General features: G+C 38.0%; 2 protein-coding genes across 2 annotated transcripts; one reads left to right on the top strand and one right to left on the bottom strand.

Annotated features, from left to right (window-relative positions):
• Positions 1-2,009, top strand: LOC141697297 (putative disease resistance protein RXW24L). Its single transcript, XM_074501592.1, has 2 exons — positions 1-491; positions 777-2,009. The coding sequence occupies exons 1-2, from the start codon at positions 35-37 to the stop codon at positions 1,961-1,963; spliced, it is 1,644 nt and encodes a 547-aa protein (XP_074357693.1). The 5' UTR covers positions 1-34; the 3' UTR covers positions 1,964-2,009.
• A 737-nt stretch (positions 2,010-2,746) lies between these two features.
• Positions 2,747-13,038, bottom strand: LOC141696618 (ABC transporter C family member 1-like). Its single transcript, XM_074500735.1, has 3 exons — positions 12,790-13,038; positions 4,335-4,502; positions 2,747-3,205 (listed from the first exon to the last, which is right to left on the bottom strand). The coding sequence occupies exons 1-3, from the start codon at positions 13,036-13,038 to the stop codon at positions 2,819-2,821; spliced, it is 804 nt and encodes a 267-aa protein (XP_074356836.1). The 3' UTR covers positions 2,747-2,818.
• Between the last annotated feature and the right edge of the window lie 4,172 nt (positions 13,039-17,210).

Genomic DNA, 17,210 nt, shown 5'->3' with positions numbered 1-17,210 from the left:
TGGGCGGTTGTATTTAGGCGTTTTTTTTGTAGTGATGGGAGGTCTGGGTAAGACAACTCTGGCTGAAAAAATATACAATCATTCCACCATCAAGACTCACTTTGCTGGTTTAGCTTGGGTTTCCATTTCACAAAAGTGGCAAAGGAGACAAATTTTGCAGCGAATACTTATAGGTCTCGTATATGAGATGAAAGAGGAAATATTTACTTGGGACGAAGGCAAGCTAGTGGAGAATCTGCTACAAATCCAGCAAAAGAAGAAATGTTTGATAGTACTTGATGACATTTGGTCAAATGATGCTTGGGATTCTATAAAGGCGGCTTTCACTGCTGAAAAATCTTTAAGCAAATTAATGCTTACAACTCGTAATGTTGATGTTGCTCGGCATGCAAATCCAAAAGGATTCATTCACCAACCAGAATGTCTAAGCCCAGATCAAAGTTGGGAGCTACTTCAGTTGAAAGCGCTTCCTACAAGAGGAGGTTATCTAGGTACATATGTAATTTACACGCATTCATTATGTTTCATTTCATATGTTAAGTAAAACTAGACTTGGAAAATCCAATAAAATACTCTAAAACTTCTAGAATATTGACAATAAATGTAGTTAAACCAATTTTAGAACTTACAAAAAATCAGTTGCAGAAGAATATGTTGCATAGTGTCAAATTACTGTCTTGCCTATTTCTAACTGTTTCATTTTAACTTAATTAATAGGCCAATCTCAATATTGTGTAGGCTTATACAGATATTTCTTCTTTTTTTGTCTGTTACAGACATTGCTAGAGATTATAAAAAGATGGAAAAAATGGGAAGAGAAATGGTTAGAAATTGTGGCGGTCTTCCACTAGCTATAATGATTTTGGGGGGAATTCTCGTAACAAAACCGACCTTTGATGAGTGGAAGAAGGTGTACGATGATAGTATATCATCTCTAAAAGAAGGGAAGGGGTTTGGAAAAAACCAACAAGAACAACTGTTTGACAATTTAATTCGGAGTTACAACGTTTTGCCCCCTCAACTGAAACCATGCTTTTTATATTTGAGTAAATTTATGGAAGATGAATGGATAGATGCAGAAAGTTTATATCAGTTATGGATTGCTGAGGGAATAGTACTATCAAGTGACAAAAGGAAAGGAGAGACAATGATGCAAGTCGCTGAATCTTACATGGGAGAACTGGTCCATAGGAGTATGGTTCAAGTGAGATTTAATGATTTGGGATCATCGCTTACGAAATTCAAAAGTTGTTCTCTGCATGACCTTATGAGAGACCTATCATTATTCCAGGCAAAAGGAGAAGATTTTTTCGAAGCAATTGATATTGGGGAAGGAAACGACTTGAATCTCAATCATTATGATGTCTCTCGGGTTGCTAAAACTAGACAGCTTGTATTTTATGACAAAAGAGTCGTAGAAGCTAATTCTTACTTTACCGGGAAACCAAATCACCAACAATACCGATCAATTTTATTTCGAAATGTGGATCGTGAAGATGAAAGTCAGCAACTACGATTGGGACTGTATTTGGCCAATTTTAAGTTACTAAGAGTTTTGTCTCTTGAAAATGTAACGCATAGTAGACGATCCGTTTTAGGTACCTTTTCTGGTACAAATATTGGAAGAGTATTAGGCAGCCTTGTTTACTTGCGCTATCTCAGCCTAAGGGGTTCTAATTTGAAAACTTTTCCATGGATACATAACTTGGTGCTGCTACAGACTCTCAACCTAAATGTGCCGGATGATATTTTTAAGTCACCGGCGTCAAGTAATGTTTTGGGCAAGTTGGCATTTTTGCGTCATTTGTATTTACTTCCTTGGGTCTCTCTCAAATCAGTGAAGAAAACCAAATTAAGGTTTAATGGGCTGAGCAAATTAGAGACACTCGAAAATTTCAATACTGAGTGGTGTGAGGTTAAGGATCTGCCAAAATTATCCGGTCTTCGAAAATTTCAATACTGAGTGGTCTATTGATTATTGTCCAATGTTGGAGGAGCTTCCAGAAGAACTCATATTTCTCAATTATCTTCGAGAACTAATATTGGAGGGGCTGTCTTCACAATTGTAAATGCTATGGCATGTAGGAATATTTGAAGTTTGACGACACGCATAACAAAGATTGAATGATGTATTCGACATTTTTAATCATCAGAAATATATCGAGGTAATTTCTTAGTTTTAGGAAAAAGCAAATTAAGAAAACCAATTATGTTTACTTTGCAGATGACTAGCCGGTAGTATTTGTAGAGGTTGATTGAATAGATGCATAACTGAGAAAACATAGCTGTAAAAACCTAGTCTATAACAAATGCAATGACTGGGATGCAACTTGGTTTAGTTTAGTCTACAACATAGCGCTGGTACACTTAACTATTGTGTTAACCTATGTACGCATATCTCATCCACATGTTCCAACAGAGCTTAGGCCTACTGAAATATGAAATTGCAGATAAATAATTGCACGAATTGCACGAATCTGTAATTATTATAATTTTAGTGTTAACTACATTTAATGGTTTATAACCAACTATAAACAGTCCCAGATCAAAGACTAGATGACTGCCACAATGATCTGAAGTTCTTTAAAAATAAACTTTGCATCAGATTTCTTCACTAAGAATAAAACTACCCTCGTATATAACGTCACCGAATTATATTAGATTCTTATATCTAGGAAGTTATCCTAAAGAACTTTATAATAGAAAAGTGGTCGTTTCAGGTTGGTCCATCAGAAGCAGCCTAAATACGAAACACAAGTAGCAGACTGAAAAACACACAAAAAGTCCAAAATTTCTGAGTAGAAGAATTAGTTACTGCTTACCTATCCAAAACTTTCCAACTGACTACTCCTGTTTCCCGTTCTTCTTGTTTGATAAGTATAGATTTTCCTTCATTTTTCTTTGTCTGGTTTGCATCCTGAGGAACCTCGTTTGTTTCACCATTTACAATAGGTTTTGAAATTTTATTATCGATGTTCAAGCCTTCTTCATTATCTTCCACATATTCTTCCAGCTTCCCTGCATTTTCCATTAGCTTCTGGAACAGTTGTCCATTGTTTGACAGTTCCTCAAAAGTTCCTTCCTCTTTCACCTTTCCTTCATGCACTAGAATGACTCTGTCTACTTGTGAAAGAAAATGTAGTTGGTTTGTCACAAGAACTCTTGTTTGCCCTCTTAGTTCTTCCTTAATACATTTTTCAAAAACCTGGAGATGCAACAGCAGTTGTATCGAAATATCAACAGCGACTACAATTATAATAGCCCAATGTTGTAAACCATGAAAAAATTGTTGAGGCATGTAGCCCATGTAGTGTACACAGAAGTGTAAATTTACCCCTTAGCTATGCTCAGCGTCGTTCTAGTTTCTACAGAGTAGGAAAACAGAAAACCATAACCTAGCACCACTTAACTCATTATTGTTATTAAAAGTAAAGCTACCTGTCGAGCCACATGGGCATCCAGAGCACTTAAAGTAATGATATAAGATACATTTTCCTGAATATTGTATTCACCTGTTGATATAAGCTAGTGAATTGTTTTGTCAGTGACATGTTATGTTAGCTAGGGGTGAGCGTGGTGCGGGCGGTGCGGTTTTTTCCTAAACCGCAAACCAAACCGTACATGCGGTTTGATCAAATTTCCAAACCGCAACCGCACCGCGTAACCTCAAAAACCGTATAAACCACACCACAAAAAAGCGGTGCGGTGTGGTGCGGTGTGGTGCGGTTCACTGCGGTTTATACATTACAAGTTCGAAAATTTTAAATAAATACAAAACTTAAATTAATTAAATTTCCGAATAATATAACAAAGTCGCCAATATTCTTCAATAATACAAATTAGAAATTTCACACTGTAAAGTTTAACGTAGAAACTTGGCTCGGCAATTAAATGATTTATCTCTTAAATATGTGGATTTGTACCATGTGTCTCATTATTTTTGAAGAAACACAAATAGGATGGTCACCACGCAACAAATCTTGCAGAATCAAGATGATCACTAAGTAAGCACTCCTAGTATGTTAAATGGAATCAAACTTAATAAATGGAATCATGAAATATAACTATTATATATATATATATTAAATATTGCGGTGCGGTGCGGTTTGAACCGCATTTCACCAATATAAAACCACAACCCGCACCGCACCGTACCGCACAGTTTATTAAAAATTCAAACCGCAACCGCACCACGAAAATTAAAAAACGCGTTTTGCGGTGCGGATTGGTGCGGTGCAGACGGTTTTTGCGGTTTGTACGGTTTTCTGCTCACCCCTAATGTTAGCCCAGAAAGTAATGAGATATATGTAGAACAAGGAAACACACAACCAAACCTGTGTTATTATATTTAGAAGCATAAATAATGGAAAGCGCAGGACTGCGAACAACGAAAGTGATGTAAATGCCTTTGTCGGTGTTAAGTCTCCTCCAAGTAAAGAAAACAATCCAAATGATACCACAATGACGATAATGGGAATACTGTTAAGCATAACCCTGTTGCACTGAAAGACAAGAATAAAGAGTATCATAAATTATGATCAAACTAAAGGAATATAACAATTGCAAAGTAATTATTAAATCTGGACATAGAACATGATAAGCTTACAATATTACTATATTACTAAGACTATAATTTTAGGAGATGAGCTCTTTACTTTAATTTGCCAACCTCCTTTAATGAGGTTGTTGTCCTCTATTTATATCAAGTCCCAACTGGGCTTTATCTTACAAATTGGGCCTTCTTGGGCTTTACATTATGTTCCATAATTATACTAACTAGGACTCTTTTGGGCCGTCTTGTCTTGGTCCAACATTTGTCCTCCTCCCAGTTCAAGCAACTATCTTTAGATTTGCGCTTTTATTTCGGGACCTGAGAGTTAGTAAAATGAGCAAAGCGTGGTAAAAAGAATAAAATAATGAGAGGATTAAATGTTAGTAAAATAAAAATAAAAAAGACAAGGGTATTGAGATAGGAGTGAATGTGTTGTGCATATTGTTGTACTTTAACTTTACTTCTTTTCTTCTTCTTCTTTTTCCTCCTTTTTTTCCTTCTTTTTTTTTGAAACGTATAAGTATTTTGGTTTTTATTTTCTGGTGACTATTGATTGGACATTGTAGCATTGGACTGTTCGGCTTCTGTTTCACTTAACAAAAGCGTAGCGGCTGGCCGGATTATTCTTATTCCACCTCAAATTCTCGACTTCTGCAGTAACCGCATGTAAGTCATCTTCCACCTTCTATATTGCCTTTTGTTGTTTTCTCTTTTACATCTTGCTTCTCTTGATTTAGTTTATTCGATTTCAATCATTTAATGGATCAATCTAGTTCGTCATCTATCCGTACCATTTCTGGTCGAGATCCCGGTAAGCGACCCCTCGAGGAGGGTGATCAAGAGTCCTTCCTAAATTTGAATAGTCTGGAGATTCTTGACTTAGAGCAGTGTGGGTCCTTCGATTTTATGAAAGAGGACGAGTTCTTGAGGAATTTCCCTATTTGGCCTCTTCCCTCGCCTCCCCCGAGTCCTGGGACCTTAAAAAAGAGACGACAGGTTGTTGAAGATTGTCTTCGGTTAGGTAGGGAAAAGTTCGAGGGAAGAACAAGTTTAAACTATCTGAGTCATTATATTACAAAGGATCCTCCAGTTAACAAGATAAAGTCGTATGTGGATTTGTCGAATGGGTATCGATACCGAGTACCGACACTGATGAATGGGTGTGGATGATGCCGGAATTTGGGATGCACGGGATACCGATGATATTTTTCCACTTTGGGCTTCGGTTGCCTATGCATCCTTTTTTCTTGGCGATGTTCGAGGCTATTGGATGTGGGGTTAGTCAGTCGAAGCCCAACTCCATTGCCCAGCTTAGTGGATTCGTCGCTCTTTGTTGTGATAGGAATAGAACTCCTTCTTTTAAACTTTTCTTTTTGATATATGCAGTTAGGTATCACGACGGACATGTTTATTTTGACTGTCCTTATAAGAGGGTTAAAATTGTCAGTGTTCGATCTTCCAATTCTGGGTACCATGCTAGGTGGCTGTATTTCGGGGGGCCTGATTTAGAGTTTGTGAAACCGTGTGGTAAAGTGAGCCAGCTTACTATCGATTACTTAAATAACCTCGAGAAGTACGATGTGAGGTATCTGAATGAGTTTCATGGGTTGAGGTCGATGTACACACATCTTTAGTTAAACGAGCCCGATTTTTTGGAAATGCATGATTGTAAGAGGGGATTTTCAATCGATTAATTACTTTTTCATATATATTTTTTATTTACTGCTTGTCTCCCCCTTTTTTTTGTATTACGCGTTGATTCTTTTCCTTCTTTTGTTTTGTTTTAGTGGCTGGAGCTTCTTTGCAGAAGGTTTTGGACAACGGGATTAGGAAGGAGATGGATAAGGCTATGATGTTGCTCATTCAGCGTTCATCGAGGAAGAATACTGATGGAGTGTGTGCTGGCACTTCTAGGGTCGGGGCTTCTGGGGCTGGGCACTCTGTGTCCATCGAGTTGTTAGATGATCAGGGAAACAAAGTTGTGGAGGCTCCTGAGAAGGTTGTGACTGATGCTGATCTGGGGGATTTGAATCCTCGGAAGAGAGGGCGTTGTGAGGTTGATGATGTTCATTTAGGAGGAGGAGATTTTGCCGAGCCAGCTTTGGGAGGTAGTGGAGTGAATAAGACCATCACCTTGGTCAATAGTAGGGTTCTTATGTCCAACACTGGCGAGCCTCGATCCAAGAAGGAGCTTGTGAGGGTCGAGATTCAACCCAACGAGCGTTGGACCGGAGGGACAACAGTGTCGCTGAGGGCTTTTAATCATTTTCATCTTCCCCAAGACGCGATTGCCTTCGATGGCCGGCGTCGAGATGACCTTGCTGACAGGTGTAAGAGTCGAGCCGGGAGGGTATGTGAATTTTGTTTTCATGTATTGTTGTCTTCTTTTTTTATTATATATTTTTTTTACTTTGTATTTGTGGTTTGCGACAGTTCCTCGCAGATTTTATGCATATCGTGGAAGAATTTTGTGCCGATGGTAATGATGTGGCTTACAAGAGACTGGAAGCGGAAGTGAGTGCTCTTAGGGTTGAGAGGAAAAAGCTTATGATGAGTTATTCAGAATTGGAGAAGAGATCTACGGAGTTGGTTACTGCGAATACCGCGTTGACCAAGAAGGTGGGAGAAATGGAGGTTTCGGGGCAGTCGAGGGATGCGAATGTGTCGGAGCTCGAGAGGAAGCTTCAAGAAGCTGAGACAGAGCGCGATGACCTAAGAAGTAAGTGTGAAGGCTGGGAGCGCCATGTCGACGGCATGAATGCATCGTACAAACTGATTGTCGATGAGAATGTTGTTTTGAAGGCGGAAGTCCAAAAAGGGATCGAGGACATTGCTAACGCCCTGGGAGATGGTTATGGGCATTGTGTTGCTAGGATGCAGGGGGCGGGGGTGGACACCACGGGGCATTCGTTTGAGGATTACATTGCTGACCTCGCTGCTTTGCAGCCCGATGATCCGACCGATAAAAATTGAAGGCAGGGAATGCCCCGTAGATGATGTATGAATTTTGAATTTTGAGTTTCTGCTGTTGTAAGTCGATGTTTCTTGATTGATGCTATATTGTTAATCGTACTTTGAATGAGGCTTTGGTGGCCTTTAGACATTTTTATGATATTCAATTGTCTATTTGGTAATTTTTATGTTAGTCTACTAAAGTTTTCCATGTTAGGAATTTTAAATGTAAGGTTTTCGTACCACTTGGATTTCACTGGGATGCATTGTCTTTGGTTTGTTTTTGAGTCTGTTTGCGTAGTGCTTAATTGTTGTGTAAGAATGTTTTGAATGTGAAGGGATCGATTATTGCTCATCGTTCGGGAGTACATATATTATTTGTACTTGAAGTCTAATGGGATACATCCAACTTATGTTGTTATTTTGTTTTTTTTTGAAGCAGAGAATGAATTATGACGTTTTCGTAAAGTAATTTTGAAAGCTTTTATAACTTAAATTCCCTCGATGGGGATCTCATAACGACCCTCATTGCATCGAGGGTTGGTTTTTGGTAGGGCCCTGCGGCCTCGAAGTTTTAATCATTACATAAAGAGTTAATCATTGGTAAAATTTCTTGAGGTGGATACCATTCTAGGCATTCTTAATTGGTTGATCATCGAGGTACGAGAGCTCGTAGGTTCCTGTGCTGACGACCTTCGACACTTTGTATGGGCCTTCCCATGTTGGTTTCAATTTTCCTGAGATTGTTGGCTGTGATGTGGCGGAATCTCGAAGGACGAGGTCTCCCACTTCGAATCGCTTATTTTTGACTTTCTTGTTGAAGTACCTTGTCGTCTCCTCCTGCTGTGCGATCATGCGAAGTCTAGATTCCTCTCTTGTTTCTTCAAGTAAGTCTTCGTAAAAGCATAATCCTTCGGCAGCGAAAGAAGGATCGAAAACCTCGATTCTTGGGGAAATCAGAATAATCTCGACAGGTAAAACGGCATCGACGCCGTACGCGAGACGGAAAAGAGTTTCTCCTGTTGCGCTTCGAGGTGTTGTTCTGTAGGACCACATCACATTATGGAGCTCATCAACCCAAAATCGGGGAATTTCTTCTATTCTTTTCTTTAATCCTTGCAAGATGGTTCTGTTCGTTACTTCTGCAAGGCCATTGGCCTGTGGGTATGCAACCGATGCTTTGATGTGTTGGATTTTTAAGTCGCTTAAGGCTTTTTCGAATTGTGCGCCTACAAATTGTGTCCCGTTATCCGAGACTAAAATCGTTGGAATTCCAAATTGAAACACCACATATTCCATAAAAAATTTAATCATCTATTTTTCTCTGATCTTGGAGAGAGGTTTTGCCTCGACCCATTTCGTCACGTAGTCGACTGCAAACACGATGTATTGGCATTGACCTTTAGACTTTGGGAAGGGCCCCACGATATCGATTCCCCATTGATAGAAAGGGCAAGGGGCGAGTATCGACTTAAGCTCTGTTGTGGGTCGATGACTCACGTTCCCATGTCGTTGGCATGCATGATATTTGCGGATGTAACTTTCACAATCTTTCCGAAGTGTGGGCCAATACATCCCCTGTCTCATGATTTTAAGAGCTAGGTTCTTTTCCCCGAGATGTTTGCCACATATTCCCGTGTGAACCTCGAGGATTGCTTGATCGGCCTCTTCTGGGCTTAAACATCGGAAAAGTGGTTCGGTTAAAGCACGTTGATACAACATTGAACCGATTGTGCAATAGTTCCTTGCCTTAAACATGATAGCGCGAGCTTCACTTTTTTCATGGGAAGTTTGTTTTCTAGGATGTACTCGAGGATAGGGCTTCGCCAGTCAGGATTACTATGAATGTTGTGGACCATCAATGTGTCGATAGCGGGGGATTTCAGGCTATCAATATATACTGGGTCGAGGTTCATTTTCAGATTGGACGAGGCTAACTTGGCGAGGGAATCAGCCCACTGATTTTCTGTTCTATCAACATTGGAGAGTTTCCAGGAAGAGAATTTCTTGAGCAGCTCTTGTGTCATTGCAAGGTATTTAGCCATGTTTTCATTGTGAGTCTTAAACTCTCCGCTTATTTGCTTAACTACCAGCTGGGAATCGCCAAATATGTCGATGATATTTACCTCGAGATCCGTTGCCAATTTTAATCCCGCAATTAATGCCTCGTATTCGGCCACGTTATTTGTCGCTTGGAATTCGAACTTAAGGGCTTGCTGGACTTTAAACCCTTCTGGGCTGATAAGAATTATCCCTGCACCACCAGAATTCGAGGTTGATGATCCGTCAACAGACAACAGCCACGGCCTTAGCTGGGCTTCCTCGGGATCCGACGCTTTGGCCTTGAATTGGAATTCTGCTACAAAATCTGAGAGGACCTGGGCCTTTATGGCTGTTCGTGGTTTATACTCGATGTAGAACTGACTTAATTCGATGGTCCATGCGGCGAGCCTTCCTGTCATATCGGGTTTGTGGAGGATTCTTTTAAGCGGCGCATTTGTTAACACATGAATTTCCCTTGCTTGGAAATAGTGTCGGAGTTTTCTGCTTGCAATAACTAAGGCGTACACGAGCTTTTCGACCTGAGGGTACCGAGTTTTAGCATCACGCAGTGAGTGACAAATGTAGTATACGGGAACCTCTCTTCCTTCGTCGAGTCGGACAAGGACGGCTGCAACTGTTTCGTCGGAACCCGATAGATAAATGCGTAGAGCTTCGCCTGGGATTGGCCTAGTAAGGATAGGAGGATTTGTTAAGAACGCTTTGAGTTCCGTGAAGCTGGATTTACACTCATCGTTTCATTCGAATGGTGATGATCTTGAAGATTTTTTTATGGTGGCGAAGAACGGGAGGCATCTTTTGGATGATTGTGGGATGAATCTTCGCAGGGCTGCTATGCATCCTGTTAGCTTTTGTAAGTCTTTGATGGATTTTCGATCATCCATTTCAAGGATGGCTTTTGTTTGTGCGGGGTCAGCTTCGATGCCTTGCTGTGTGACCAGAAATCCCAGAAACTTGCCAGATGTAAGCCCGAATGAGCATTTGTTAGAGTTGAGGCGCAAGTTAAGCTTCCGAGCATTTTCAAAGGTCTCACGAAGATCAAGTGAGTGGTTAACGGCGAGTTTGGACTTGTTTATCATGTCGTCGACATAGATTAACATGTTTTTCCCTATTTGTGAGCCAAAGATTGTGTCCATCATCTGTTGAAAAGTTGCGCCAGCATTAATCAGCCCGAAAGGCATGACCCGATATCCGAATACTCCTCTGTGAGTAATGAATGTCAGTTTGCTCCCAGTCATGAGAATCCATTTTTATCTGATTGTACCCTGAAAACGCATCCATAAAGGAAAGGAGTTCGTTTCCTGCTGTAGAGTCGATCAGCTGATCGATGTATGGGAGTGGGTAGAAATCTTTGGGGCATGCTCTGTTAACATCAGAATAGTCGACACACATTCGCCACTTTTCGTTGTGTTTCTTGACCAAAATGAAATTGGAGATCCATGTGGGGAACTGGACGGGCTCGATGTATCGATGTTTTCGTTCGACACGAGCATTTTACTGTGGTCGATGAGAACATGATTGTTGGTGGGCTATACCATGAAGAGAAAAGAACTCGGTGCATTTTGTATCCAGAAATTCCATTGCATTGTCTGATCGAATGGTTTTGATGGGTTTAGCGAAATGGGTTTGAACATAGTTATAAAAGGTTTGAAACACAGATAGAAAATCAGACTTGTATGCCAATAAGGTAATCCAAGTGTATCGACTATGATCATCCACTAGAGTGATAAAGTATCTAAAATTTCCTTTAGTGGGTACTTTATAGGGTCCCCAAATATCTAGATGAATAAGATCAAAGATATGAGAAGCATGGGGTTCACTCAAGTCAAAAGGCAGTTTGGTGAATTTAGCCACGGGGCAGGTAACACACAATATATCAGATTTGATAGGTTTTGGAATCTCGGGAATAAGATGAAGTTTAGTCATTGGCATGTGACCAAGTCGATGATGCCAAATGCTAGCAGGATCTCCATTATTTGCAAGACAGGCATTAGGTTTTTGTATATTAGACAACCATTTGACAGGATCAGTAGTGTCAACTAGATAATACAGGCCATGTTTGGCCTCTCCCACTATAATAACATTTTGAGATGCACTATCCAAGATAATACAATGACTAGGTAAGAACTTCACTTCACAATTACTGTGCTTAATCAATTTCTGAACCGATAGCAAGTTGTGTTTAAAATTTGGAACACACAAGACATCATTCAAAGACAAAGTATTTGAGATAGTAACTGTACCCGTATGAGTGATATTGACAGTGGAGCCAGTGGGAAGATTGATATGCGTGTTTCGAGCAACAGGTACTGGTCTTTTGAGATTGTGCAGGTGTGGTGTCATATGATCGGACGCCTCAGAGTTAATGATCCAATTTTGGTTGAAGGGCTGGGCAATGTTGCAGCTCATCATTCCAGAGAAAGGTGTCTCAGGTATCTCTCCCCCTGAGTCGGATGCCTGGGAGTTTTCCAGATTCATAAGTTGAGCAAGTTGAGCTAGCTGTTGTGAGGAAAACATAGGTGTATCATTTTCAGAGTCTGAGTATTGAGCCACATTAGCAGATTTTGAAATTCCAGTCCTAGCATTACTTCTCCATTTGGGCTTATTGCCTGCATATGACTGTGAAGTTTTTCTTGATTGAGAGGTGTTTTGATTGCCAAAGTAGTTGGCATGCCACTTTGAATACCCAATGATTGTCCAACATCTGTCTTGAGTATGCCCTTTTCCACCACATGTCGTACATTGATAGATCTTGGAGGTGTTGAAAGAAGGTCCCTTGCCATATAAAGCAACCATGTCCTCAGTTTTATGGCCATATATTAAATCTCTCCGGGCTTCCTCCTGTTGTAACGTTGCAGATACACTTTCAACATTTGACAGAGGTTGAAGTAGTAACAAATGGCTTCTTTGTGGTGAGTACACATCATTTAGACCATTCAAAAATTGAAACAACTTGCTTTCCTCCTTTTGAGTTGCAATATCAGAGAGCAATTTGGTAATCTCGGCAGAAGGGTTGGCAATAGTGGGTAAGACATTTAAAGAATCGAGTTCCTCCCAAATTGTTTTCATAGCTGTATAGTATTCATTAACAGGCATAGATGATTGTTTAAGTTAATATAAATCTCTATTCAACTTGCATTTACGAGACCCATTAGTCAAAGAGAAGCGTTGTTCTAAATTATCCCATATATCTTTAGAAGTGCTCATGTAAATAACAGACTTACAGATGACAGGTGAGAGGTTTGATGTGATCCAGGAGATAACCATGTTGTCGCAAGTTTCCCACATCTCAGCCTTTGCAAGGTCGTCGCTTGGTACTGGTACAGTGCCTTTAACAAAGCCCAATTTCCTTTTTGAGGAAAGGCTAATCTCCATGGATCATTTCCAAGATCTATAATCAGAGCTACCTTGGAGATTTCAACTTGAATGGAGTTGGGACCATCGGATGGGTGCGGGAACAATGGGTTTACCATATCTTGATATGTTAATCGACTATTGGCCATGATCTTTAATGAAATCGGAAAAAGCTCTCAAGAAAAAATTTAGACAGAAAAAGTAGATCTGAAAAATGAGTGTGTAGAAAACACAGATGAAAAATTAATGATAAATCAAAGAGCATATCAGGATGGCTCTGATACCATGATGACAAGCATACAAGCAAGTCACAGCAAAACAGTATTATAAACAAGACAATCACAGAGATCTCAAAACATAGAAAATGCAGAGATGCTTTAAAGATGCCGAGGAGAAAATAGTTTCTCTAATATCAAAATAACTGCATAGTCTCTTTAGTATAGAAAGATAGACATATAAAGAAAGTAATGGGACTGCTAGTCATGTGATTGTACTATCAGATCATGTGACCCTATAACGGACTGTTGTGACAGCTGATCATGAATAGCATGAGACCAATAACTTTTTGGAATCTTCTGAGTATGATGTTGGTCCCATTTATTTAAGTAAGCTCCCCTTAATATAGATATGTATGAACACTTATGCATTAAAATTTTAATCTGACAAATTTTTCATTTTTTACCTTTTAATTAAATTTATATTTAATAAAATATAAATTTAATTAAAATACGGCGTAACCGTACTAAGATGAAACCAAGTACCCTATCACGAAATAATTTAGAGTTCTACGAAAATAGAATTGTAATCGTATTACGGTTCGAATAATTTTATTATTTTCTAGTGGTGAAACCAAAATACAGTTTTTGTAATATTCATACCATTTAATTAAAATGGAATTCCACCGACAAATTAAAAAATGCTAAATTAAAAAATTCCAATTTAAACGCATGGCCTATTTACTTGGTCATGATTTATATTTCTCGGAACCTACTTAGTTGAGCCAATTTATGGAATTATTTATTTTTAAAATATAATTAAAAATAGGATTCAAACCTATAAAAATAATAAAAAATCATGGCTTATAAAAATTTAAAAAAATGAGTAAAAATAATACATATAAAAATTATAAGTCCTATAAGAATAAAAAAGGAAAATAATATAAAATTATAAATCACTTAAAAATAGATTTTGTTTATTAATAAAGAAAAATGGGTAAAAATAATACATATAGAATAATAATAAAAAAGGATAAAAATAATATACTTAGAGTTATAACATGAATCATCAAAACTGAAAATAAAAGGTGATAGAACCAAAAAATAAGTGAAAAATAAAATATCACTTAAAAAAATTTATTAATAAAGAAAAATGGGTAAAAATAATATATATGGAATTATAAGTCAGATAGGAATCAAAAAGGATAAAAATAATAAGCTTAGAATTATAACATGAATCATAAAAAGTGAAAACAACAGGTGGTGATACCAAAAAATAGGTAAAACTAAGGTACCACTTAAAAAGAGATTTCGTTTATTAATAAAGGTGGTGGTACCGACAAATAAGTGAAACCAAAGTACCACTTAAAAATAGGTTTCGTTTATTAATAAGGAAAAACGGGTAAAAATTACATATAGAATTATAAGTCATATAGGAATCAAAAAGTATAAAAATAATACACTTACAGTTATAACATGAATCATAAAAACTGAAAACAAAAGGTGATAGAACCAAAAAAGTATGTGAAACAAAATATCACTTAAAAGGTATATTAATAAAGAAAAACGGGTAAAAATAATATATATAGAATTATATGTCATATAGGAATCAATTAGGATAAAAATATATCACTTAAAGGTTTATTAATAAAGAAAAACGGGTAAAAATAATATATATTTATAGAATTATACTCCCTCCGTCCCGCTGGATAGTTTACGTACAATGTTTGCACGTATTTCGAGGCTTCAATAAATTATAGTTTCATAATATTTTTTTTAAAAAAATTGAATAAAAGTTTAAACATTAAACTTTTTTTCGGATTTTTTTAAAAAAAATATTATGGAAGTATACTTTAAATGAGTATTGAAAAGCGTGCCGAAAAGTGACGTAAACAATCCAGTAGGACTGAGGGAGTAAGTCATATAAGAATCAATTAGGATAAAAATAAGGGAAATTGTCAAGAATACCAATTTTGGGGTAATTATTTGCAACTCTACTATCTTACTTAAAATCTTGCAAATTTACTATCTTTTTAAACATACAAACAATTAAATTGCAAAAATACCATCTTTATCTTCTCATTCCTTTTTTTAACTTCTGTGCCCTCTCTCTCTCACTCTCCTCTCACTGTCACCGCCACGACATACCTAGACTGTTGTTCCTCCGACGGCGGCAGCGCAAGCACGGCGGCAACAAAAGAGCACGGTGACGGAAACACCGACAAGCTTTTCTCCGGCGGCGGAAGAGACATTCGTTTCTGCAGAGATTTTTTGGAGGCCTTGCTATCCGACGCATTTTTGCCGGAATCTTCCTTGTTGGCCGAAGATCCAAAGCTGGTGGTGCAAGCAACGATGTTTAACAACCTTCTAACATGCACCGTGGCGCCCTTTTTGTCATAGTCCTCTGCTATTGATATAAATGGGTAAATTCGACAATCTGCCTGCCTGCCTACATCTCAGTACAGAACGAGAAAAGTGGGTTTGATTGTTTTTAGTTGATTTTGGGGTTGTTTTTAGTTGGTATTAGTATTGGCCCCGCAGGGACATTCATTTTTCGCCATTTGCAACCACCTGTACAACTTATTTTGCAACTAAACGTAATTTTTAACAGATTTGCAATTGTGGTTGCATATATGGTTACTAGCGGTTGAAAGATAGTATTTTTGCAATTTATTTTAAAAACTGACAGTATTTTTACAAAAAGTTTATAAAATTTAGGTATTTATGAGAAAAGCCCTAAAAATAATACACTTAGAATTATAACATCAAAAAAATAAGTGAAACAAAGCAAAAAAAAAAGTGAAACAAAGGTAACACTTTTTAATAGGTTTCGCATATTAATAAAAGTTATTAATTAACAGGGCATTAGCACAGTTTTTCGACCAGCATTGTTTAATAAGTTGTGCAGGTGCAGCGAAGCTAGCTGGAATTGCCATGGCTGACAGTTTTGTGGAATTTCGACAAGTGTAATCATCTTATAAGGATCAAGATTTCTCTCGAATGTGACAACAAGCAGGATTGAATTAAAAAGAGAGGAATCACATACAGTTGATGTAGAGTCATGGTAGAAGAGAATAGTAGTGATATGGACACGACTAAGAACTAACACATTGTCTGAATCTAGTTAGGTGTAATGGAACTAAAAACGTAAAGCCAATTGATCAAAATGATAACAATTGAGTGATTCATTGTTGCTTTAGAGTAATGCACTACAGAACCGAGGAAAGCAAGAAGAATCTAAAAGCACAAACAAGAAGAATCTTTCATGATGAAAGTGATATTAACAAACAAAAGTTTGTTGCTCTGAAAACCTTGTCCACTCATTCCTTATAGCTTTATTTTGTACCTCCACAGCACCGGAACTTTGTTTTACAATATGTTATACGATTATATTTAGTTTCTAAATACGTTCATCCCACTTTTGCAGTGCAAATTTTGTAGTGAAATTATGTCAAATTTACATTCATTACCACTTGTTTTCGTTTTTTGAATACGAGTGAAATCGAAAGTAATTTAGTTACCCTTCACTTACTTTCCTTAATTCTTTAGAACTGGGGAGCAAGGTGAAAAACCATCTTGGTTGGTCTTCAGAAACTGGGGTCATAAATTAAAGGTAGTTATTCTCAAAACAGAGTACAATTATTCAAGCTACGCTACCCCATAAAGTTAATTACTCACTGGCAGGGCATTCACCATACAATTTACATCTGCATTGCAAAAGGCCATTCCATCTGCATTGCCACTACTACATTTTGTGTTTGGTTCCTGAATGGCTGAAGCAATTGGGTCCATTGTTGTCGGAAGGCTCACTGATTTATTGAGTGAAGATGCTCAAGTTCTGCAGGGGTGAAAGATGAAATTGAACAAGTGGTAACCGAACTCAAGCGGATGAAGACATTTTTACCAGATGCTGATTCAAGGCTGCATCAACAAAAAATCCTAATTCTGCTTGCGGATGTACGAGAGCTTGCCTATGATGCTGAACCTGTCGTGAAACTTTACTTGTCAAAGCTTTATCATCCCCTGGAATAATAATGCAGAGGATGTACACAAGGACCAGGGCGGAACCATGAATT

The sequence above is a fragment of the Apium graveolens genome, chromosome 11 (assembly GCF_009905375.1).
Source record: "Apium graveolens cultivar Ventura chromosome 11, ASM990537v1, whole genome shotgun sequence".
Classification (NCBI taxonomy): Eukaryota; Viridiplantae; Streptophyta; class Magnoliopsida; order Apiales; family Apiaceae; genus Apium; species Apium graveolens.
Note: the sequence above shows the minus strand (reverse complement) of the source record. Positions and strands in the feature narration are given on the sequence as shown.